General features: G+C 48.3%; 2 protein-coding genes across 2 annotated transcripts in view; both read right to left on the reverse strand.

Moving 5' to 3' along the window:
• Window positions 1–104: 104 nt before the first annotated feature.
• Window positions 105–12388, reverse strand: LOC130016473 (GPN-loop GTPase 3-like). The gene is made up of 7 exons (XM_056107183.1): window positions 12313–12388; window positions 11200–11237; window positions 6164–6272; window positions 4183–4350; window positions 1605–1719; window positions 1428–1433; window positions 105–216 (listed from the first exon to the last, which is right to left on the reverse strand). Exons 1-7 carry the CDS (start codon window positions 12386–12388, stop codon window positions 105–107), a joined length of 624 nt encoding a protein of 207 aa, XP_055963158.1.
• A 435-nt stretch (window positions 12389–12823) lies between these two features.
• Window positions 12824–25164, reverse strand: part of LOC130016474 (GPN-loop GTPase 3-like) — a 46459-nt gene continuing 34118 nt past the window's right edge. Inside the window, exon 8 of the mRNA XM_056107184.1 lies at window positions 12824–12868. Coding sequence (XP_055963159.1) covers window positions 12824–12868 — 45 coding nt within the window. The remainder of the gene's footprint in view (window positions 12869–25164) is intronic.

Raw genomic sequence — 25164 nt, forward strand, 5'->3', positions numbered from 1 at the left:
GAACGAGACTCAGAGCAGCAGAAGAAAATGGGTAAGAACCAAGGGGTGTGTGTATATGCACAACTAAAAGGGGAATGGGAAAATGTCCACCTAGAGGTGTCCTTTTACTCTTTAGCTCTTTTACTCAGCAGGTCCATTTTTGTCATGATGTTAACTTGCGGGACTTCTAGAGATACCATAGCGCTCAAGGCTGCCAAGATGCCAGAAACAAAATGAAAGAGGAAGCAGGAAAGGGACGATGAATCAGTTGTCACCAACAGTGTCCACATAAAAGGTTTCTGATCCCCACTGGAACAAAACCCACCTAAATGGGAGAAACGCTAAGATTGGGGCCCAAGCAAGAGTCCAGGCTTTAAGGCGCTTGCCTTGTGCCTGGTCAGCCCAGGTTCTAGCCCAGCACTCCACAGGGTTCCCAGAGCACTACCTAAGTGATTCCTCAGCACAGCGCTAGTACTGAGCCCTGAGCACTGCCAGGCATGGCCTAACAGAAGACTGCTGGGCCAATAGCTGACCTTAGGATTCTAAAGGTGAGGTGGGAAGGAGAAACGCGATCTACAGTGACCACACTTCTCCACTCAACAATATTTTATAGTGTTTAGGAGGTAGGTGGCGTTGAGTTCAGCACTGAGGAAACATGTAGTGACAGGGATTAAAAGCAGGTGGGCCACATCAAGGCGAGCTCCTTAAGCCCTGTACTATTTTTTTTGGGGGGGGGAGGGTGGCAATACCTGGCAATGCACAGGGGTTACTCCAGCTCTGCAGTCAGGAATTACTCCTAGTGGTGCTCAGGGATGCTAGGAATCAAACCCGGATTGGCTGTGTGCAAGGCCCTACCGGCTGTATTATCACTCCAGCCCCCATTTTTAAAATTTATTTATTTATTTATTTTTGGGAAGCCCTGTACTATTTCTGACCCTTTAGCGTTATCTTCTCTCATGCTCCCCCACCACCTCCCCTGATGGGTATTTCCTTTTGGATTTCTGGGTCACACAATCCCCTGATATAACTAAGGGGTCACTTCGGCTTCTGCACTAAGGAGTTACTCCTGACCAGCTTTGGGAACCATACGGGTGCTGGAGACAGAACCAAACGCCCTCCCTTTCAGTTTTGGGGAATACCCAGTAGTACTCCGAGCTTTGTGGTCAAGGATCACTCCTGGAGGGCCTCGGGGGCCCGGTGGCAGTATGGCAGGGATGACACCCAGGCTGGCCACATGCAAGGCAAGAGCTCTACCCACTGTACTATCTCTCCAGCCTCCAGCGTTTTTTTTCTAGTTTTGGAGCCACACACAGTGGTGCTTGGGACTGACTTCTGACACCGCCCTAGGACGACTCCTGAAGGCGACAGCTGAGAGTTGGGGACCACTAGAACTACACTGAACAGTGCACAAGGGGCAAATGTGGCCTCTAACATGCAGGCTCTGTGCTCTGCCACTGGAGCCATCTTCTTAGCATATTAATTTAACAAACATAAGTTCTAAGTCACTCCTGGGTATAGTTCATGAACTGTTAAGAATTATATGACTATGACTAAAGGAATTTGTACTCTGTTTGTGCCGGAGACTGAAAAATCAAGGACAGGTATAGTTTCAAACCTTGAACGACTCCACCATGAATTGAGAATCAACAGGAAACACTCCACAGACTCGGAACTCCCACTGTTCCAGCTGCTGATCCAGCTGTTTCATCACGGGCAGGTGTGTGTGCAACTCAATCTGACCTACAAGAACACAAGCCTATTATAAGCATGAAATACATTCAACCCTCAATTATGGGATAAAAACTTTTCCCGGAAACTGTTTTAGAGGGCTTGAGAGATAGTATAGAGGGTGGGAACTTGCCTTGCACACAGACAACCTGGGTTCGATCCCATAGGGTCCCTTGAGCACAGCCAGGAGTAATTCCTGAGCACAGGAGCTAGGGGTAACCCCTGAGCTTCATCAGATACGGCACCCGCGGTGCCCCCCAAACTTTTTTTTAAAGGAAGTCAGTCCCTACAACTAATATATTCAATTTTGCTTGTTTTAAGCCGCACGTGGGGATGCTTGAGGGTCTCTCTGAAACTTCTGGGAGGGCTCGAGGCTACTCAGAGTCCTACATGCAAAGCCTACTACATGCAAGGCCCACTACATGTAAAGCATGTCCCCAGCCCACTATATCTCTAGCCCCTACACTATATTCAATTTTTGTTTGTTTTTTGTTTGGGGGACAACGTGATAGTGCTCAGGGCTTATTCCTGATTCTGTGCTCAGGGATGACTCTTGGCAGGCTCCAGGAACCATATACAGTAACAGGGATCACCTTAGCTGTGTGCAAGGCAAGTGCCCTACCCACTGTAGTATCTCTCTGGCTCCACCAATATTTTTTTTTCATTTTGGGTCACACCTGGTGATGCGCAGGGTTTACTCCTGGCTCTGCACTCACAAATTGCTCCTGGCAGTGCTCGGGGGACCATATGATATGGTGGGGTTCCGTGTCAGCCGCATGCAAGGCAAACGCCAATCCCATTGTACTATCACACCAGCTCCCCTGGCCCCCCGCAGAATTTTTTAAGCAACTCTGGGTGCACATGTATGTAAAAGAGGCATACAAAGAAAATATATTGTCATCATCATCATCACTGTCCTCCTGTTCATCGATTTGCTCGAGCAGGCCCAGTAACATCTCCATTGTGACAATTGTTACTGTATTTGGCATATTGAATATGTCAAAGGGAGCTTGCCAGGCTCTGCTCTGCAGGCGAGATACTCTTCGGTAGCCTGCCGGGCTCTCCAAGAGGGGTGGAGGAATCAAACTCCAGTCGGCCATGTTGGCTGGTTGCACTAAAATTATTAAAAATGATTTTAAAACGGGCTGCAGTGACAGCACAGCGGTAGGGCATTTGCCATTCACGCAGCCAGTCCGGGCAAACCGGGTTCAACTCCTCTGCCCCTCTCGGAAAGCCCGGCAAGCTACCGCGAGTATATTGCCCACATGGCAAAGACTGTTAAGCTACCTGTGACGTATTCGATATGACGAACACAGTAACAACAAGTCTCACAATGGGGAAGTTACTGGGCCTGCTCAAGCAAATCAATGAACAACTAGAGAACAGTCACAGGGATTTCATTTATTTATTTATTTATTTATTTATTATTTTTGCTTTTTGGGTCACACCCAGAGATGCTCAGGGTTTACTCCTGGCTCTGCACTCAGGAACCACTCCTGGCGGTGCTCAGGGGACCATATGGGATGCTGGGATTCGAACCTGGGTCGGGCACGTGCAAGGCAAACGCCCCACCCGCTGTGCTATCGCATCGCTCCAGCCCCGACAATGACAGATTTTAAAACAAATTTTTATTCTCTTAGTTTGAGGGGAGGAACTTTGGGCCACACCCACTGGTACTCTGGGAGGATTCCTGACTCTGTACTAAAAATAACTCCTGGCAGTGCTTGGGGGATCCTATCTGGTACCAGGGATCCAAACATGGGCTGGCAGAAAGTAAGGCAAGGGCTTTAGCTGCTGTGCTATGGCCCTAAAAAACAAACAAACAAAAAATCTTGGTTTTGGCCCATACCTACTAGTATTCATTGAACCATATATGGTGCCAAGGACTGAACCTGTGTCTACCGCAGCATCCTACCCATCCTTCTGTCTCTCTAGCTCTAAAGCAAACCTTTCAAGAGCTGCATAACCGAAGTTGGAGTGATAGCACAGCAGGTAGGGCGTTTGAGTTGCACACGGCCGACCCGGGTTCGATTCCCAGCATCCCATATGCTCCCCTGAGCACTGCCAGGAGTGATTCCTGAGTGCAAAGTCAGGAGTAATTCCTGAGTATCACCAGGTGTGACCTGTAAAGCAAAAAAAAAAAAATGCTGCATGACCTGGTACCCAAGAAACAACAGGCTGAGCATATACTCTGCATGCAGAAAGCCTGGGTTCAGTTCCCAGTATGCTTTGGTCCCCCAAGCAGGGCTGGGAGCTACCTCCTGATAACAGTTAGGAAGAGTCCCAGCCTCTACCACCTCTGGATGTGGCCCCCAAACAGAAGAAAACAAACAGACATTCCACAGCCCCTCATGGGATGACAGTCCACTGTCCAAGAATCTGGGGTAAAAGTAAATGAGATGCTAATTTCACTTTCTCCCACCAACGACAGAACTGCACAACACAGGGAAGATGACAATCTAATTACTGAGCTACCTGGACAGTCAAAAAGGATGCAGTCATCCTCGACATGGCCAAGGCAGTTCTCCAGCCACTCAAAGTTATTGGCAAAGTTCTCCATGCAAAACACCAGTCCTCCATTGGGACCGAAGCGCAGGGAGCCGTCCTCCAGCACATCATCCACCTCGATCAGTTCCCGGATGTCTGCAAAGAATATACAGGAAATGAGTGCCCATTCCAAAATATTTACATTCTTTAGTAATTACAACTCTGACAGTATCCACAGAAACTGAACAGGGGCTAGAAAGAAATACAAAAAACAAAAACAAAAAGACACCAAACAGGGGCCAGAGGAATAGAACGGTGGGTAAGGCGCTTGCCTTGCATGTGGACAACCCACGTTCAATCCTTGGTACCTCATATAGTTCCTCAGCTTCACCAGGAGTGATCCCGGAGCAGAGAGCCAGAAGTGCAGAACACAGCTGGGTGTGGCCCAAACCCCACCCCACCCATCAGGAAAAGAAAAAAAACCAACTAAATAAATAACAGTAGTCCAGGGAATCCCACTCTCAAGTAACGATGCATTACAGTCTCCCAGGTAGACTTAAACCAGAAACACAAGGGGCAGTACTCTTAGAAGGCTAGTTGTTGTACTTATAAATGATAAGGGCAGGGCACACACCCTTGAGTGACAGCAGTATCAGAAGCAAACTCTGAGCACCACCAGATGCGGCCCCAAAACAAAACAAAAGGCCAAAGAGACAAGAAGGATTTAGGCCCAGTTCAAATTCCACCCCCAAGTAAGCCCTGCAGGAACAGAGCCAGTAGCGACCCCCAACAGTTAAACCAAATGCTTCAATTCTTGTACTGTATTTTGATCTCTTTCTTCCTTTGGTTTTGCAACCACAGCTGGTGGTCAGGGGCATCCCGAAACTTGCTCTACATCCCTCTAAGTTAGCACCTTGGCCTCTGATTTTTTTTCTCCCCCTTTGGCCTCCCAGGCAGTATTCATGAGGCCCACGGGCCAGAAAGCAAACACCAGCACCCAAAAATGAGATAATCACCTGGAGGGGCTTAGGGGCTACAGGACTACGGTACCCAACAGTGCTCAGGGGGCCCTGCAGTGCTGGGCATTAAAACAGCATCCTGTGTGTGCCAATTATTTGCTCCTAACCCCTCTACTGTCTTCCTGGCCTCCACACTTAATTTTGTGCAAAGATGTTAAGGAATAACACTACAGCATTAGGTAATATTCTCGGCCTCAGAGGAAGCAAGAGTTGGAAATGACTTTTTCCTGCACACTCTCATGTACCTTTTGCATTCTGAATACTGTGCATATAAAACATCTGTTCTAAAACAAGTGAAGTGGGGCTGGAGCGATAGCACTGCGGGTAGGGCGTTTGCCTTGCACGCGGCCCAACCCGTGTTCAATTCCCAGCATCCCATTTGGTCCACTGAGCACAGCCAGGAGTACTTCCTGAGTGCATGAACCAGGAGTAACCCCTGTGCATTGCTGAGTGTGACCCAAAAAGCAAAATAAAATAAAAGAGGTGAAGCAAGGGACAGGGCAAGGAGGGATAGTACAGTGGATAGGGGATTCACCTTGCACACTGTCGATCAGGGTTTAATCCCCGGCATGCATATGGTCTCCCCAAGCACCACCAGGAGTTATTCCTGAGTGCAGAGCCAGGAGTCACCCGAGCATCAGGAAAAAGAAGGGCCAGATAGAGTATACTTAAGGCGCTTGCCTTGCATACTGCCAACTTGAGTTCAAACCCCTCTGACCTAAGAATTTAAAGCGAGGCCTGTGACATCTCACTTTTTATTAAGGGAAACAAAGGGAACTGTCACAAGCACATCAATAAGTGGATGCTAACACATGATGTTCTGCTGTCTACCATGAAAGCAGGGATCAGACTGAACGAAGTTTTAAGCTTCTGTGTCTCCCCAGAAGCAGGGGGCAGCACTCACTGCCTCAGGGCCCCCAAGGAGAGGGAAGGCTGTGCCCTGAACTCACCAGCCATCGCATCATAGTTGAAATGCTCTGCCGCGGGATCTAAGTTCACCACCTGGACAGAACGGCCGAGGGCTTCACAGTGCTGGACCATGGTGGCACAGTAGGTGCTCTGTGGACCGGGAGGCAGGAGGGGACAGAGCTTCAAGCAGAACCCACACCTCCAGACGAACCCCCACAGCCCCTGGTCAGTGTCTGCTAAAGTCCAAACTAAGCCTTAATCCCCCAAGAAACAGACTGAAACCAGGGAAAAGACCCAACCCGGGGCTGGGCATCAGGGAACTGCATGCAGTGCAGATTCAGCCCTACTGTGGCCACACTGAACTCGGGCCAGCGGCATCTTTCCAGCCAGTGTCCTTATCCCTGGCACATGGTCTACTCACTGCTATCAGGTGGGGTAAGTATGATTGAAAGGGAAGAATTGTCCCCCGCCCTTGATTTGGGGGCGACAGCCAGCGGTATTCAGAGGGGCCTACATCGTTTGTAGATTGAACCCAGATTGGGTGTGTGCAAGGCCCTGCATGCTCAACCTTTCAGGATTCTATTTCCCTTTAAAAATGAGAATAGGGTCTGGAGCATAGCACAGAGGGTAGCACTCAGCTGACCCGGGTTCGATTCCCAGCATCCCATATGGTCCCCTGAGCACCGCCAGGAGTAATTCCTGAGCGCAGAGTCAGGAGAAACCCCTGTGCAGTGCCAGGTATGACCCAAAAACAAAGGCTGTGGAACTAAAGGGGCCCTGGAGCGGGGACACGGAGAGTCCAGAGGGCAGGACACTCCCCTCGCACAAGAAATCCAAATGGCTAAAAGGCGCATGAGAAAATGCTCTTCATCATTAATCATCAGGGAAATGCAGATCAAAACAGCAATGAGATATCATGTCACACCACAGAGATTGGCCCACATTCAAAAGAACAAAAGCAACCTGTGTTGGCGCGGATGTGGCGAGAAAGGCACCCTCCTTCACTGCTGGTGGGAATGCCAACTGGTTCAACCCTTTTGGGAAACAGTATGGACGACTTTCAAAGAATTAGAAATTGAGCTCCCATTTGACCCAACAATACCACTCCTGGGAATATACCCCGCAGAGGCTAAAAAGTATAGTAGAAGTGACATCTACACTTGTTTGTTCATTGCAGCACTGTTTACAATAGCTAGAATATGGAAAAAACCTGAGTGCCCGAGAACAGATGACTGGTTAAAGAAACTTTGGTACATCCACACAATGGAGTACTATGTAGCAGTTAGAAAAATGAAGTCATGAAATTGACATACAAGTGGTACTACATGGAAAATATCACGCTAGGCGAAATGAGTCAGAAAGAGAGGGACAGACATAGAAAGATTGCATTCATCTGGGTAACATAAAGTAACAAAATCAGAGACTAACACCCAAGAACATCTGTGATAGGTACCAGGTTGTTCTCTCCATGGCTGAGAGGCCAGCTGCACACTCTAGGGGTAAAGGTAACTCAGATAGAGAAGGGAGCACCAAATAAAGGGTGCTGGGAAGATCTGCCCAGGATGGGAGATGCCTGCTGAAAGTAGTCTATGGACCGAACATCATTGCCACCCAGTGTCTCTTCTGCAGACCAAAGCACCCAAAAGGAGAGCTAGAACAAAACGGAGTGCCCTGCCACAGAGGCAGGGTGGGATGGGGGATCTCGAATGGGAGGAATACTGGGATTGGTGGGAGTGGAGAATGGGCACTGGTGGTGGGATGGGTACTCAATCATTGTATAACTGAAACCCAAGCACAACAACTTGAAAGTCTACAACTGTACCTCATGGTGTTTCACTAATAAAACAAACAAACAAAGAAGACCCTGAATGATCGGTTTGAGGCTCTGCATATTCCTAGAACGAGCACATGCCGTTGGGCTACGCTAGCAAGCAACAGGGATGAATGGAGACGTTACTGGCACCGTTCAAGTATATCGATGAGTAACGGGGTATCAATTGATCAAGCGATCAAGTGACTTTTAGTCTTTTAATTGTACAAATAATATTCAGTGTAGGAAAACTATAAGATAAAGGTAAGATAATGATTTTACTTAATTTTCCCAGGTATTCTTCCTTTGGAAAAAAATTGTATGTTACGTTTTGCTCCCCAAAATCAATAAACATTATCTAATAGCAGCTGTGACCATCATTGCTACTTTGTTATATACAAAATTATTTACATTCATTGCAATTTCACCTTCAAAATCTTTTTTGGGAGGAGGAATACACCTAGCTGTGCCTAGAGCTTAGCCAGAGATCACTCTCGATCACCCTCAGGGGCTCCTGGGACTACACGCAGTAATGGGGAAGGAACCCAAGCTGGATGCATGCAAGGCAAGCACCCAACCTGCAGTACTAGTTCTATGCCTCCTCAATTCTCACAATCGTATTTGGCGCTATTCATATTATTTTACTTTGAGGGAAAGGAGGGATTTGGGATCACACAGGGTGGTACCTGGGGTGTACAAGGTGAGTTCCACCTCCGGTCTTGGAAGTCACTCCTAACGGATGGTACAGACGGATGATGCCAGGAATGGACCTGGGCATCTTGCATTCAAAGGACACACCATCCTTTATATTGTCTGTAGCCCTGATGCTATTAAAAGATTGATTTAAGCAGCAGCAATTCCAAAATAACTCAACATCAGATTCAGGCATGCTGTGGATAACAGACTCATTATTGCTTGGGATTTTTTTTTCCATGAAAACAAACTTTCAGATTTTTTCAGTTTGGCGCTTTCAGATTTTTTCACTCTGGAGAAGCCCATGTTCTCCCTTGAATAAGTATATCTCTTCCCACTTTTTTTCTACTTTGGAGAAGCCCATGTTTGCTCATGAACCCATATTCTTCACTTTCTCTCCCTTCACATCCAATCTCCAAATTTCTTACAATAATCTATTTTTGCTGCACTTTAAAAAAAAAAGGATAGGGTTATGGTGCCCCCAGCAGGTCAATCTGTACCTATGAGGCGAGTGCATCGGCAGCCTGATGGCGCCTTCACACTTCCAGATACCCAAAAATTGCTGCTGTGTCACTCGTTACAATAGCCAGAATCTAGAAAAAACCTGAGTGCCCGAGAACAGATGACTGGTTAAAGAAAATTTGGCACATTTACACAGTGGAGTACTATGTAGCTGTTAGAAAAGACGAAGTCACGAAATTTTCATACAAGTGGTAAGACATGGAAAGTATCATGTTAAGCGAAATGACTCAGAAAGAAAGGGATAGACATAGAAAAATTGCATTCATCTGGGGAACATAAAGTAACAAAATAGGAGACTAACACACAAGAATGGCCGAGATGAGTACCAGGGATTTTACTCCATGTCTTGGAGGCCAACCACACAGGCTAGGGGAAAAGGGAGCTCAGATAGAGAAGGGAACACCAAACAAAGGAGTTGGGAGGATCCTCCCAGGATGGGAGAAGCATGCTGAAAGTAGACTATAGAACAAACACTATTGTCACCCATTGCCTGTTTTACAAACCACAACACCCAATAAGAGAGAGAGAGAACAAAAGGGAATGCCCTGTTACAGTGGCAGGGTGGGATGGGGGGAGTGGGGGGTGGGAGGGATCCTAGGTTCCGTGGTGGTGGAAAATGGGGAATGGTGGAGAGATGGGTATTTGATCACTGTATAATTGAAACCCAAGCATAAAAATTTGTAAGTCTGCAACTGTACCTCATATCTCACTAATAAAAAAAATTGCTTCCGTGCCTTTGGCCAGACCCCAAAAACTTGGGGCAAAGTTTCCCAAGAAAGTAAACGGCCAAAAGTTAGGTATATGGGAAACACACGAACAAAACACCTGCAGCTCAGCTATAAAATTGGAGGCATGGCCTCTCTGGTTCCTGATTGAACTGCTTAATGGCCATGATCCCAGAGACTCAGAAACAAATCTTGAAACCCCGGGGCTTTTGGCAGAAATGCATCTGGTCCATGCAGTAGGTTACCAGTGCTGGGCCAATCCAGGTGGGATAGTTTTCGTGCCTTGGTCTGTTCCCCCCGGCGGCCCTGTGGCCGCCATGCTTCAGAGAACAGTGGACAGTCAGGTTTGGGCTCGCAGTGACGAGACGCGCGGGGTCTCACAGGATGGTGGTGGAGCCGCCCTTTTCCTCCCTGTCCAAACAAGACCATGAGTCGCTGCCCAAAAATGGCCTCTTTGGCTCCTGATCAAGCAGCTTACTGGCCATGATCCCAGAGACTCAGGAGCAAATCTCGAAACCCAGTGGCTTTTGGCAGAAATCCCTCTAGATTTTTGTTAAAATTTCAGAATTTCAAAATTAAATGGCCCTACTGCAGCCACGAGACATCAGGTTATCCATAACCAGCAACAGAACACAAATTGTCTACAGTTGCCTTTTCAGCAAATCTGAGTGTTGGGGTAAAATCTCAAATAATAAAGGTGGGTCTGGTGTCAAACTATTGAATGGGATCCAAGTAGAGAGAGAGTAATGTGGAAATCATCCGCCCCACAGGTAGAGGGAGGGTGTGGGATGGGGGTATATTGGGGATTTTGGTAGTGGAGAATGGGCACTAGTGAAGGTACCGGTGTTTCATTGCATGACTGAGACTTAGAACCGAAACTTTGTAACTGCTCTCACGGTGATTCAATAAAGACAATGATAAAAAATGAAAAAAAGAGAGTAAGGTGGCGTTCATGCCCAATTCAATCAGCTAATTAGTGGCCGAATAAATAGCAGTCCACTCACGTTTTTAAAAAAAAAGGAAAATAACATTTTAGCAGCACATTCTTTCAAGTGGCTGCTCCCTGCTCTCCCCAGGGCCTTGAGTTCACCACATGGACAGGACTTGTGGGAAGAGGGAGAGCAGCAGCAGCCCAGAGGGGCTGCACAGAGAGCAAGCCCTGCTGCAGGGCCACAGCTGACCCGTCCTCGCTGTGATGCGCTCGATGACATCACCGACCTCTCTTTGTGATGCAACCAGACATTCTGCAGCCTCCCCAACTGCCCCCATACTCATTACTTGGTTCACTGCGGAAACGCACAGACAGCAAACATGTTTTGCTGTTTACCAAGAAATCGTGGTTGTAAAACCCCCAAGTGTAGGACACTGAAAAGATTCAGAAACTGGGTGAGGACTCACTGGAGAACTCCCCGGAATTCTTCACGAAGACAGCCGCTAGTTCAGGTCAGCAGGAACTGGCCCGGGCAGCCCAGCACTGATGCCCGTGATCAGTCTTCATCACCTCCCTGAGAGTGTTGGCGCAGACGCTCTGTGTGTGGAAGAGTGTGCACACCCGTGTGTGAACGTGTTTATCGGAGAGAGTAAATTTGAGTGTGTACTGGAGATGGTGTGTGTGTGTGAGTATGTGTATTTGTGTATGTACGTGTGTCTGTGTGTGTGTTGTGAGATCATCTTGAGGGCAGCCTGCTCCTAGCAGGTGAGTCATCAAATCTAGCCCCCAAGGCCAGGTCACTGCTCACTGAGTTGGCACTAGGAGGTGCTCTTGGGCCAAGACTTTTCTAACCTTCGTTGTTTCAATCTCATTCCTATGGGAGGCCTGTGTAGATGCAGGTCCACCAGCAGGGAGGAACTCAGAAGGGAGGGGGAAGCAGCACTTCTGGAGCTGAGCCTTTGTGGTTCTCCCTCAGCAGAGCAGCCCACAGGAGAGAGAGACGCTCCCTCCGCAGAGCAGCCCACAGGAGAGAAAGAAGATCTTCTACATATCCTCTGGGTCCAGTTCCTCTGAAGAAAGTCTGGAATCAGCCAGCACCAAGCACAGCCAGCCACCATCTAAGCAGAAAGTTGAGATTGGCCAAGGATTGTCAACTCCCCAAAGGGCACCGCCTTCAATGCCATGGCCTGACACATATGGCAGAGAACGAGACTCAGAGCACCAGAAGAAAACAGGTAAGAAACAAGGGGTGTGTGTATATGCACAACTAAAAGGGGAATGGGAAAAGGCCCACCTAGAGGTGTCCTGGGGGCTGGTGTGGGAAAGGAGAGTCACAGGCCAGAGAGCCCATTCTGGGGAGGCCTCCACAGGAAACCCCCGTGAGGTGGGCCCATGGTCTCCCCTTCCTGTTGGCTCCCTATTGGGGTCAGCTTTGGAAAATCCATGGAAGGAGCCATCTGGGTGACCTTTTCTCTTATTGATTCTTTAGCTCCTGCTCTGAAAGCATACTTGGCTCCATGTCGAAGGACAACGCCGTCACTGATCTCTCGAGTACCAGCTGCACGGCCACCCTCTGTGGCAACATTGGACAAGTTCCCAGAGGACCTAGCTTGTTTACAACTGAAAGAAGCCCAGGGTCTCACATCAGTGTCTCTGTCTGGATACCCTCCCACCAATGAGTATCTTGCCTCGGTATATTTTATGATATTTATTCTTTGTTTTTACTTTATCTGTTATATTTTCTTTTAAATAAATTGTGATTGCTACTCTTCACAAGCATCCAGTTGCATTTTTTTTTCTATTTCCTTTTTTTGTTTTTGGGTCACACCCGGAGAGCACAGCTGTTACTCCTGGCTCGTCACTCAGGAATTACTCCTGGCGGCGCTTGGTGGAACATATGGGATGTTGGGAATCGAACCCAGGTCTGCTGCGTGCAAGGCAAACACCCTACCTACTGTGCTATCACTCCAGCCCCGCATCCAGTTGCATCGTAACAAACTCTTCATTTGTTTTGGCATTCTTAAAAGTATTCATCCAACATAGAAGACGATTCTTCTTCATGTTCCTGATATAAATAAAACACAAAATAGAAAATACATTGATTTCTCCGCAGACCCAGTATGTATATACCTACTGTTCAGACAATGCTCTATAATACCCAGAGGTAGTGCTGATAGATATTCATGAACAAAATTGGGGCGAACGAGACAGCACAGGGGGTGGGGCACCACCCTGAACAGGGGGCACAAAGCACCATCAGGTTCTGGAGCATAAAAGCCAGCAAATGCGCAACCAGGGTTTTGGTTACTCTTTGTTCTTTTTGGTTTTGAGTTCTTGAGCCACACCCAGAGATCAGCCAGAACGGGCCAGGTTCTTGCTGCCTCTGATACTTTAACTTAAGGAGCTGCTTAGATCAAACAGGAGGGCAGAGGTGTTCAGGGCAATCCTGGCTCTGTGCTCAGGGACCAGACATGAAACGGGGAACTGATCCAGCGTCAGCCCAGGGGAGGCAGAGAATGGTCTTTCCTTCTGCGCCGTTCTCTGGTCCTGGCAAATCTAAAAGGTAAAAGGTAAAGGCCCTCCCGTTGATCGTCGATTTGCTCGAGCGGGCCCAGTAACGTCTCCATTGGAGACTTTGTTGTTACTGTGTCTGGCATATCGAATACTCTCGGTAGCTTGCCGGGCTCTCCGAGAGGGGCGGAGGAATTGAACTCGGGTCGGCCATGTTGGCTGCGTGCAAGGCAGACGCCCTACCCGCTGTGCTATCGCTCCAGCCCTCGGCAAATCTAAATCGTCAGAAATTACCTTGGGTTCTTTGAATTCCAAGTCTTCTCCGTACTGAATGGCAAAATCAATATGCTGTAATACAATGTTCCTGCTTTCTTCTCTGACTGATCGTAAGGCAAAAATCGGACCATGCTGTAGTCATCAATCTACAAATTAGAGATTTCAGAAAGGTCATTCAACTGACGCTTGAGTGTGAACATTGGTAGTCTAATTAATACCATCTATGCCTGTGCAGGGAGGAGCAGATAGAACAACAGCAAATCAGCATTAATTTTTTTATGACCTCTGACTTATTGGAACACTAGTAACATTACAACATTACTTAACTAAAGACTTTTTTTTTTTATTTTTGGGTTATAACTGGTGATGCACAGGGGTTACTCCTGGTTCATGTACTCAGGAATAACTCCTGGTGGTTCTCAGGGGACTTATGGGATGCTAGGAATCAAACCCGGCTCGGACCCATGCAACGCAAACGCCCTACCTGCTGTGCTATCGCTCCTGCCCCGACCAGAAACTGAGACTTCTTTAAAAGTAATTTATCTGCATTCAAGCACCACTGAAAATTTCAAAAGGGTACAGGCAATTCTCATGTGCCAAGTGGCCAGGAAAAAAAGACATTGCAGAATTTCTCTGCTGTGGGACGAGAGAGCTAGTACACCGAGGTGAGCGCTTGCCTTGCACGTAGGCAAGGGATGCACCCGGGTTCGATCCCCCGCATCCCGTATGCTCCCCGAGCCCACCAGGAATGATTTCTGGAGGCACAGCCAAGAATAAACTCTGACCACTGCTCAGTGTGGCCTCCTGCCCTCTCTGCTACAGCCAATGACAACTTTTTTCAGAGGTGAGGGGAGGCCACATCCAGACAACGCTGGTGGCGACCATATGGTGCCAGAGATTAACCCTCGGCCCCTTGTGTGCAAAGTCTGTGGTGCTGCCCACTGAGCTCTCTCCCTACTTCTATACTAACTTCGAAGCAGACAGCCCACCAATCCCAACATGCTGCTCCCCTAAAAAGAAATGTGCTGGTCTGTACCGTCCATATGGTGGCCACTGCCTGGGGGTGTGTAAGCATGTGACAAGACCATTAAGAAAAATATGGATCTAGGGGGGTTCGCGGGAGGGGATGAAGAGCTACGACAGGGGTTACAACTGGCCTGCACCCCACACACCTCAGTTTGAACACCCAGCACCACATATGGTCCACCAGGCACAGGGGAGAAACAGCCCCTGAGCACCAACGGGTGTGGCCCCCAAACCTTAAAAACAACCCACAACAACCCCAAACACTTGCAAAACTCATCAGCCCAGGGATTAGCACAGCGCTTGATTCTTGGCACCAGATGGCATCCTGAGCATTGCTGCGTAGAGCCAGGAAGCATCCAGTACTACTGGTACGGCCCTCTGGGCCCTAGCACTGACCACTACTAGCCTGGTGGGCCAATAATCAGAGTGCCCCCTAGGCCCCCCAGCACAGGAGGCCCGCACCCCCAACCACCAAAAATTGTAAAAATACAAAGTCTTACCAGCCCACATATGGCGTTAGTTAATTTATTGAATTTTTTGCTTCTGAAGTTACTTGTAGAATCATCTAATAAAGAATACATGTCTGGATCTAGTAACCTTTAAACATGAGAGACTGGTGAATGAAAGAATCCTAAACACTAAATTTGTAGACTGACAATCAAAGTGAAACGAAAAAGGTTCAGCACAGCAAATGAGACCTTCATTATAGTGAACTTACTTCTCAATTTCCTTTTTAGCTCTTTTACTCAGCAGGTCCGTTTTTGTCATGATGTTAACTTGCGGGATTTCTAGAGATACCATAGCACTCAAGGCTGCCAAGATGCCAGAAATAAACTGAAAGAGGACGCAGAAAAGGGACAATGAATCAGTTGTCACCAACAGTGCCCACATAAAAGGTTTCTGATCCCCACTGGAACAAAACCCACGTAAATAGGAGAAACGCTAAGATTGGGGCCCGAGCAAGAGTCCAGGCTTTAAGGCACTTGCCTTGCGCCTGGTCAGCCCAGGTTCTAGCCCAGCACTCCACAGGGTTCCCAGAGCACTTCCTAAGTGATTCCTCAGCCCAGCGCCAGTAGTGAGCCCTGAGCACTGCCAGGCATGGCCGAACAGAAGACTGCTGGGCCAATAGCTGACCTTAGGATTTTAAAGGCGAGATGGGAAGGAGAAATGCGATCTACAGTGACCACACTTCTCCATTCAACAATATTTTAAAGTGTTCAGGAGGTAGCTGGGGTTGAGTTCAGTACTGAGGAAACATGTAGTGACAGGGATTAAAAGCAGGTGGGCCACATCAAGGAGAGCACCTTAAGCCCTTTACTATTTTTTTTTAAGAAGGGAAGGGTGGTAATACCTGGCAATGCACAGGGGTTACTCCTGGCTCTGCACTCAGAAAGTACTCCTAGTGGTGCTCAGGGATGCTAGGAATCGAACCCGGATTGGCTGTGTGCAAGGCCCTACCGGCTGTATTATCACTCCAGCCCCCATTTTTAAAATTTATTTATTTATTTATTTTTGGGAAGCGCTTTACTATTTCTGACCCTATAACGTTATCTTCTCTCATGCTCCCTCTCCACCTCCCCTGATGGGCGTTTCCTTTTGGGTTTCTGGGTCACACAATCCCCTGATATAACGAAGGGGTCACTTCGGCTTCTGCACTAAGGAGTTACTCCTGACCAGCTTTGGGAACCATATGGGTGCTGGAGACGGAACCAAACGCCCTCCCTTTCATGTTTGGGGAGTACCCAGAAGTGCTCCTAGCTTTGCGGTCAAGGATCACTCCTGGAGGGGCTCGGGGGCCCAGTGGCAGTAAGGCAGGAATGACACCCAGGCTGGCCACATGCAAGGCAAGAGCTCTACCCACTGTACTATCTCTCTAGCATCCAGCTTTTTTTTTTTTCTAGTTTTGGATCCACACACAGTGGTGCTTGGGACTTACTTCTGACACTGCCCTAGGACAACTCCTGAAGGTGACAGCTGATACTTGTGGACCACTAGAACTACACTGAACAGTGCGCAAGGGGCAAACTCAGGGCCTCGAAACACACCAGCTCTGTGCTCTGCCACTGGAGCCATCTTCTTGGCATATTAATTTATTTTCTTTTGTTTTTTCTTTTGTGCTCCCGTTCGTCATCGATTTGCTCGAGCGGGCCCAGTAACGTCTCCATTGTGAGACTTCTTGTTACTGTGTTTGGCATATTGAATACTCTCTGTAGCTTGCCAGTCTCTCCAAGAGGGGCGGAGGAATCGAACCTGGCTCGGGCAGGCTGGCTGTGTGCAAGGCAAATGTCCTACCGCTGTGCTATCGCTCCAGCCTATGGCCATACCACCCTGTACGCGCCCGATCTCGTCTCATCTGGCATATTAATTTAACAAACATAATTTTCAAGTCACTCCTGGGTATAGTTCAGGAACTGTTAACAATTAAACAACTATGACTAAAGGTATTTTTACTCAGTTTGTGCCGGAGACTGAAAAATCAAGGACAGGTATAGTTTCAAACCTTGAACGACTCCACCATGAATTGAGAATCAACAAGAAACACTCCACAGACTCGGAACTCCCACTGTTCCAGCTGCTGAACCAGCTGTTTCATCACGGGCAGGTGTGTGTACAACTGGATCTGACCGCCAAGAACACAAGCTTATTATAAACATAAAATACATTTAACCATCAATGATGGGACAAAAACTTTCTCCATAAACTGTCTTAGGGGGCTTGAGAGATAGTATAGATGGTGGGAACTTGCCTTGCACACAGCCAACCTGCGTTCGATCCCATAGGGTCCCTTGAGCACAGCCAGGAGTAATTCCTGAGCACAGGAGCTAGGAGTAACCCCTGAGCATCATCAGATACGGCACCCGCGGTCCCCCCCGAATTTTTTTAAAGGAAGTCAATCCCTACAAGTAATATATTCAATTTTGCTTGTTTTAAGCCGCAGGTGGGGATGCTTGAGGGTCTCTCTGAAACTGCTGGGAGGGCTCGAGGCTACTCAGAGTCCTACATGCAAGGCCCATTACATGTAAAGCATGTCCCCAGCCCACTATCTCTCTAGCCCTATACTATATTCAATTTTAGTTTGTTTTTTGTTTGGGGGAATACCTGATAGTGCTCAGGGCTTATTCCTGATTCTGTGCTCAGGGATGACTCTTGGAAGGCTCCAGGAACCATATAGGGTAGCAGGGATCACCTTAGTCGTGTGCAAGGCAAGTGTCCTACCCATAGTCGTATCTCTCTGACTCCCCCAATATTTTCTTTTTCATTTGGGGTCACACCTGGTGATGCGCAGGGGTTACCCCTGGCTCTGCACTCACGAATTACTCCTGGCAATGCTCGGGGGACCATATGGGTGCTGGGGTTCCGGGTCAGCCACATGCAAGGCAAACGTGCCCAACCCATTGTACTATCACACCAGCTCCCCTGGCCCACCCAGGAATTTTTTAAGCAACTCTGCGTGCACATGTATGCAAAAGGGGCATACAAAGAAAATATACTGTCATCATCATCATCACCGTCCTCCTGTTGTTCATGGATTTGCTCGAGCAGGCCCAGTAACATCTCCATTGTGACAATTGTTACTGTATTTGGCATATTGAATATGTCACGAGGAGCTTGCCAGGCTCTGCTGTGCAGGTGAGATACTCTTCAGTAGCCTGCCGGGCTCTCCAAGAGGGGCGCAAGAATTGAACTCGAGTCGGCCATGTTGGCCGGTTGCACTAAAATTATTAAAAATGATTTTAAAACGGGCTGGAGTGATAGCACAGCTGTAGGGCATTTGCCATGCACACAGTCAACCCGGCCAAACCGGGTTCAACTCCTCTGCCCCTCTTGGAGAGCACAGCAAGCTACCAAGAGTACCTTGCACACATGGCAAATCATGTCAAGCTACCTGCGACATATTCGATATGAAAAACACAGTAACAAGTCTCAGGATGGAGAAGTTACTGCCCTGCTCAAGCAAATCAATGAACAACGGGAGGACAGTCACAGGGATATAATTTATTTATTTATTTATTTATTATTATTACTTTGTTACCGTAAACTTTGCTTTTTGGGTCATACCCAGAGATGCTCAGGGGTTACTCCTGGCTCTGCACTCAGGAACCACTCCTAGCGGTGCTCAGGGGACCATAAGCGATGCTGGGATTTGAATTGGGTTGGCCGCATGCAAGGCAAATGCCCTACCCGTTGTGCTATCACATCGCTCGAGCCCGACAATGACAGATTTTAAAACAAATTTTTATTCTCTTATTTTGAGGGGAGGAAGTTTGGGCCACACCCACTGATATTCGGGGAGGATTCCTGACTCTGTACTAAAGGGTCACTCCTGACAGTGCTTGGGGAATCCTATGTGGTACCAGGGATCCAAACTTGGGCTGGCAGAATGTAAGGCAAGGGCTTTAGCTGCTTACTATGGCCCTAAACAACAAAGAAACAAACAAAAAAACCCTTGGTTTTGGCCCATACCCACTAGTATTCATGGAACCATATATGGTGCCAGGGACTGAACCTGTGTCGGCCACAGCATCCTACCCATCCTTCTGTCTCTCTAGCTCTAAAGCAAACCTTTCAAGAGCTGCATGACCGAAGCAGGAGTGATAGCACAGCAGGTAGGGCGTTTGCCTTACACACGGCCAACTCGGGTTCGATTCCCAGCATCACATATGGTCCCCTGAGCACTGCCAGGAGTGATTCCTGAGCATCACCAGGTGTGACCTGTAGAGCAAAAAAAAAAAAAAAAAGCTGCATGACCTGGGGCCCAAGAAACAACAGGCTGAGCATATGCTCTGCATGCAGAAAGCCTGGGCTCAGTTCCCAGCATGCTTTGGTCCCCATGCAAGGCTGGGAGCAACCTCCTGATAATGGAGTTCGGAACAGCCCCAGCCCCTAGCACCTGTGGATGTGGCCCCCAGACAGAAGAAAACAAACAGACGTTCCACAGACCCTCATGGGATGACAGTCCACTGTCTAAGAATCTGGGGTAAAAGTAAATGAGATGCTAATTTCACTTTCTCCCACCAAGGACAGAACTGCACAACTCAGGGAAGATGACAATCTAATTACTGAGCTACCTGGAGAGTCAAAAAGGATGTAGTCATCCTCGACATGGCCAAGGCAGTTCTCCAGCCACTCAAAGTTATTGGCAAAATACTCCATGCAAAACACCAGTCCTCCATTGGGACCGAAGCGCAGGGAGCCATCCTCCAGCACATCATCCACCTCGATCAGTTCCCAGATGTCTGCAAAGAATAAACAGAAAATGAGTGCCCATTCCAAAATATTTACATTCACTAGTAAATATTACAACTGTGACAGTATCCACAAAAACTGAACAGGGGCTAGAAAGAAAAAAAAAAAACAAAAAGAAAAAGACAACAAACAGGGGCCTGAGGAATAGAACAGTGGGTATGGCGCTTATCTTGTCTGTGGACAACCCAGGTTCAATCCCTGGCACTTATATACTACCTCAGTTTGACCAGGAGTGATCCCTGAGCACAGAGCCAGAAGTGCAGAACACAGCTGGGTGTGGCCCAAACCCCACCCCAACCCTCAAGAAAAGAAAAAAAAAACTAAATAAATAACAGTTGTCAAGGGAATCCCACTCTCAAGTAATGATGCATTACAGTCTCCCAGGTAGACTTAAACCAGAAACACAAGGGGCAGTACTCTTAGAAGGCTAGTAGTTGTACTTATAAATGATAAGGGCAGGGCACACACCCTGGAGTGACAGCAGTATCAGCAGCAAACCCTGAGCACCACCAGATGTGACCCCAAAACAAAACAAAAGGCCAAAGAGACAAGAAGGATTTAGGCCCAGTTCAAATTCCACCCCCACGTATGCCCTGCAGGAGCAGAGCCAGTAGCGACCCCCAACAGTTAAACCAAATGCTTCAATTCTTGTACTGTATTTTGATCTCTTTCTTCCTTTGGTTTTGCAACCACAGCTGGTGGTCAGGGGCATCCCGAAACTTGCTCTACATCCCTCTAAGTTAGCACCTTGGCCTCTGATTTTTTTTCTCCCCTTTGGCCTCCCAGGCAGAGTTCAGGAGGCCCAGGGGCCAGAAAGCAAACACCAGCGCCCAAAAGTGAGATGATCACCTGGAGGGGCTTAGGGGCTACAGGACTACAGTACCCAACAGTGCTCAGGGGGCCCTGCAGTGCTGGGCATTAAAACAGCACCGTGTATGTGCCAATTATTTGCTCCGAACCCCTCTACTGTCTTCCTGGCCTCCACACTTAATTCTGTGCAAAGATGTTAAGGAATAACACTACAGCATTAGGTAATATTCTAAGACTCAGAGGAAGCAAGAGGTTGGACTGACCCTTTTCTGCACACTCTCATGTACCTTTTGCATTCTCAATACTGTGCATTTAAAATATCTGTTCTAAAACAAGTGAAGTGGGGCTGGAGTGATAGCACAGCGGGTAGGGCGTCTGCCTTACACGCGGCCCAACCCAGGTTCAATTCCCAGCATCCCATATGGTCCCCTGAGCACAGCCAGGAGTAACTCCTGAGTACATGAACCAGGAGTTACCCCTGTGCATTGCTGAGTGTGACCCAAAAAGCAAAATAAAATAAAAGAGGTGAAGCAAGGGACAGGGCAAGGAGGGATAGTACAGTGGATAGGGTGTTCGCCTTGCACACTGTCGATCAGGGTTCAATCCCCGGCATGCATATGGTCTCCCCAAGCACCACCAGGAGTTATTCCTGAGTGCAGAGCCAGGAGTCACCCGAGCATCAGGAAAAGGAAGGGCCAGATAGAGTAGACTTAAGGTGCTTGCGTTGCATGCTTCCAGCTTGAGTTCAATCCCCTCTGAGTAAGAATTTAAAGAAAGACTCGTGCCATCTCACTTTTTATTAAGAGAAACAAAGGGAACTGTCACAAGCACATCAATAAGTGGATGCTAACACATGATGTTCTGCTGTCTACCATGAAAGCAGGGATCAGACTGAAGGAAGTTTTCAGCTTCTGTGCCTCCCAAGCAGCAGGGGGCATCACTGCCTCAGGGCCCCCAAGGAGAGGGAAGGCTGCGCCCTGAACTCACCAGTCATCACATCATAGTTGAAATGCTCTGCCGCAGGTTCTAAGTTCACCACCTGGACAGAACGGCCGAGGGCTTCACAGAGCTGGACCATGGTGGCACAGTAGGTGCTCTGTGGACCGGGAGGCAGGAGGGGTCAGAGCTTCAGACAGACCCAACACCACCAGACGAACCCCCACAGCCCCAGCTCAGTGTTTGCTAAGGTCCAAACTAAGCCATAATCCCCCAAGAAACAGACTGAAACCAGGGAAAAGACCCAACCCGGGGCTGGGCATCAGGGAACTGCATGCAGTGCAGATTCAGCCCTACTGTGGCCACACTGACCTCGGGCCAGCGGCATCTTTCCAGTCAGTGTCCTTCTCCCTGGCCGATGGTCTCCGCACTGCTATCAGGTGGGGTAAGTATGATTGAAAGGTAAGAATTGTCCCCCGCCCTTGATTTTGGGGCCACAGCCAGCGGTATTCAGAGGGGCCTACATCGTTTGGAGATTGAACCCAGATTGGGTGTGTGCAAGGCCCTGCATGCTCAACCTTTCTGGATTCTATTTCCCTTTAAAAATGAGAATAGGGTCTGGAGCATAGCACAGTGGCTAGCGCTCAGCTGACCCGGGTTCGATTCCGAGCATCCCGTATGGTCCCCTGAGCACCGCCAGGCGTAATTCATGAGTACAGAGCCAGGAGAAACCCCTGTGCAGTGCCAGGTATGACCCAAAAACAAAGGCTGTGGAACTAAAGGGGCCCTGGAGCGGGGACACGGAGAGTCCAGAGGGCAGGACACTCCCCTCGCACAAGGCTGTCTCGCTTTCATTCCCCGGACCATCCTGGAAGCCTGCCAGGAGTGATCCCTGAGCACAGACCCCGGAGTCAGCCCTGAGCACAACCAGATGTGACCCCAAAAGCAAAAAAATGCGGGAGCTCATACTCAAAAACAACTGTACCACATCTGACATGGTTCAAAGTAGCAGGCAACCAATCTTAGAGGGAAATACATATAAATATTTTATAGATACATATATACACACACACACATATATATATATATATAAACACACAAGGCTCAACATTTTACAACATGTTAGTAATCTCTTATAGAAGGGCTTAACAGCCCCTGGGTAGAATACACACTCTTTCCTCTAAGGATACTTTTTTAATAGCATTTTTAGCGATTTTTGTTTGTTTGTTTTTGGGTCATACCTGTCGATGCACAGGAATTTCTCCTGGCTCTGCACTCAGAAATTATACCTGGCTAATAGTGCTCAGGGGACCATATGGGATGCTGGGAATCGAACCCAGTTTCGCCGCGTACAAGGCAAACATCCTACCCACTGTGCTATCACTCCAGTGCCCTGGCAGTTTATCATATCAAACAATACAAGAGAATAGATTATTTCAGTTCTGCTTTGGGACAGGGATTGGGGTTCGGGATAGAACTACCCGAAATGTGGTGCTGAGAAGGTGTAATGGTGGTGGAATTGGAGTCTGAATATTGAATGTAATCAAATATTGTAAAACACTTTATAAAATAAAAAAATTGGGAGGTTGGAGCGATTCAATAAAGACAATGATAAAAAATGAAAAAAAGAGAGTAAGGTGGAGTTCATGCCCAATTCAATCAGCTAATCACTGGCCGAATAAATAGCAGTACACCTACATTTTTAGAAAAAGGAAAATAACTTTTTAGCAGCACATTCTTTCAAGTATCTGCTCCCTGCTCTCCCCAGGGCCTTCGGTTCACCACATGGACAGGACTTGTGGGAAGAGGGAGAGAAGCAGCATTCCAGAGGGGGCTGCACAGAGAGCAAGCCCTGCTGCAGGGCCACAGCTGACCTGTCCTCGCTGTGATGCGCTCGGTGACATCACCGACCTCTCTTTGTGATGCACCCAGACATTCTGCAGCCTCCCCAACTGCCCCCATACTCATTACTTGGTTCACTGCGGAAACGCATAGACAGCAAACATGTTTTGCTGTTTACCAAGAAATCGTGGTTGTAAAACCCCCAAGTGTAGGACACTGAAAAGATTCAGAAACTGGGTGAGGACCCATTGGAGAACTCCCCGGAATTCTTCTCGAAGACAGCCGCTAGTTCAGGTCAGCAGGAACTGGCCCGGGCAGCCCAGCACTGATGCCCGTGATCAGTCTTCATCACCTCCCTGAGTGTGATGGCGCAGAAGCTGCGTGTGTGGAAGAGTGTGCACACCCGTGTGTGAACGTGTTTATTGGAGAGAGTAAATTTGAGTGTGTACTGGAGATGGTCTGTGTGTGAGTATGTGTATTTGTGTATGTACGTGTGTCTGTGTGTGTGTTGTGAGATCATCTTGAGGGCAGCCTCTCCTACCAGGTGAGTCATCAAATCTAGCCCCCAAGGCCAGGTCACTGCTCACTGAGTTGGCACTAGGAGGTGCTCTTGGGCCAAGACTTTTCTAACCTTGATTGTTTCAATCTCATTCCTATGGGAGGTCTGTGTAGATGCAGGTCCACCAGCAGGGAGGAACTCAGAAGGGAGGGGGAAGCAGCACTTCTGGAGCTGAGCCTTTGTGGTTCTCCCTCCGCAGAGCAGCCCACAGGAGAGAGAGACGCTCCCTCCGCAGAACAGCCCACAGGAGAGAGAGACGCTCCCTCCGCAGAGCAGCCCACAGGAGAGAAAGAAGATCTTCTACATATCCTCTGGGTCCAGTTCCTCTGAAGAAAGTCTGGAATCAGCCAGCACCAAGCACAGCCAGACACGGTCTAAGCAGAAAGTTGAGATTGGCCAAGGAGTGTCAACTCCCCAAAGGGCACCACCTTCAATGCCATGGCCTCACACATATGGCAGAGAACGAGACTCAGAGCACCAGAAGAAAACAGGTAAGAAACAAGGGGTGTGTGTATATGCACAAGTAAAAGGGGAATGCGAAAAGGCCCACCTAGAGGTGTCCTGGGGGCTGGTGTGGGAAAGGAGAGTCACAGGCCGGAGAGCCCATTCCGGGGAGGCCTCCAGAGGAAACCCCCGTGAGGTGGGCCCATGGTCTCCCGTTCCTGCTGGGCTCCCTGTTGGGGTCAGTTTTGGAGAATCCATGGAAGGAGCCCTCTGGGTGACCTTTTCTCTTATTGATTCTTTAGCTCCAGCTCTGAAAGCATACTTGGCTCCGTGTCCAAGGACAGCGCCAACACTGATCTCTCGAGTACCAGCTGCACAGCCTCCCGCTGTGGCAATATTGGACAAGTTCCCAGAGGACCTAGCATGTTTACAACTGAAAGAAGCCCAGGGTCTCACATCAGGGTCTCTGTCTGGAGAACCTCCCACCAATGAGTATCTTGCCTCTGTATATTTTATGATTTTTATTCTTTGTTTTTACTTTATCTTTTATATTTTCATTTAAATAAATTGTGATTGCTACTCTTCACAAGCATCCATTTGCCTTTTTTTTTTTTTTTCGGTTTTTGGGTCACACCCGGAGAGCACAGGTGTTACTCCTGGCTCTTCACTCAGGAATTACTCCTGGCGGCGCTTGGTGGCCCATATGGGAT

The sequence above is a fragment of the Sorex fumeus genome, unplaced genomic scaffold (genome assembly GCF_029834395.1).
Source record: "Sorex fumeus unplaced genomic scaffold, SorFum_2.1 ptg000155l, whole genome shotgun sequence".
Taxonomy (NCBI): Eukaryota; Metazoa; Chordata; class Mammalia; order Eulipotyphla; family Soricidae; genus Sorex; species Sorex fumeus.

Bases quoted from the DNA above. Each gene is read 5' to 3' on its own strand.
- LOC130016473 (XM_056107183.1), bottom strand. From the start codon at position 12,388: ATGTTGCCACAGAGGGTGGCCGTGCAGCTGGTACTCGAGAGATCAGTG. The intron at 4,351-6,163 runs GTGAGTTCAGGG...TATTCTTTGCAG, and splicing joins CAACTATGATGCGATGGCTG to ACATCCGGGAACTGATCGAG. The intron at 1,720-4,182 runs GTAGCTCAGTAA...GTGTTCTTGTAG, and splicing joins CATCCTTTTTGACTGTCCAG to GTCAGATTGAGTTGCACACA.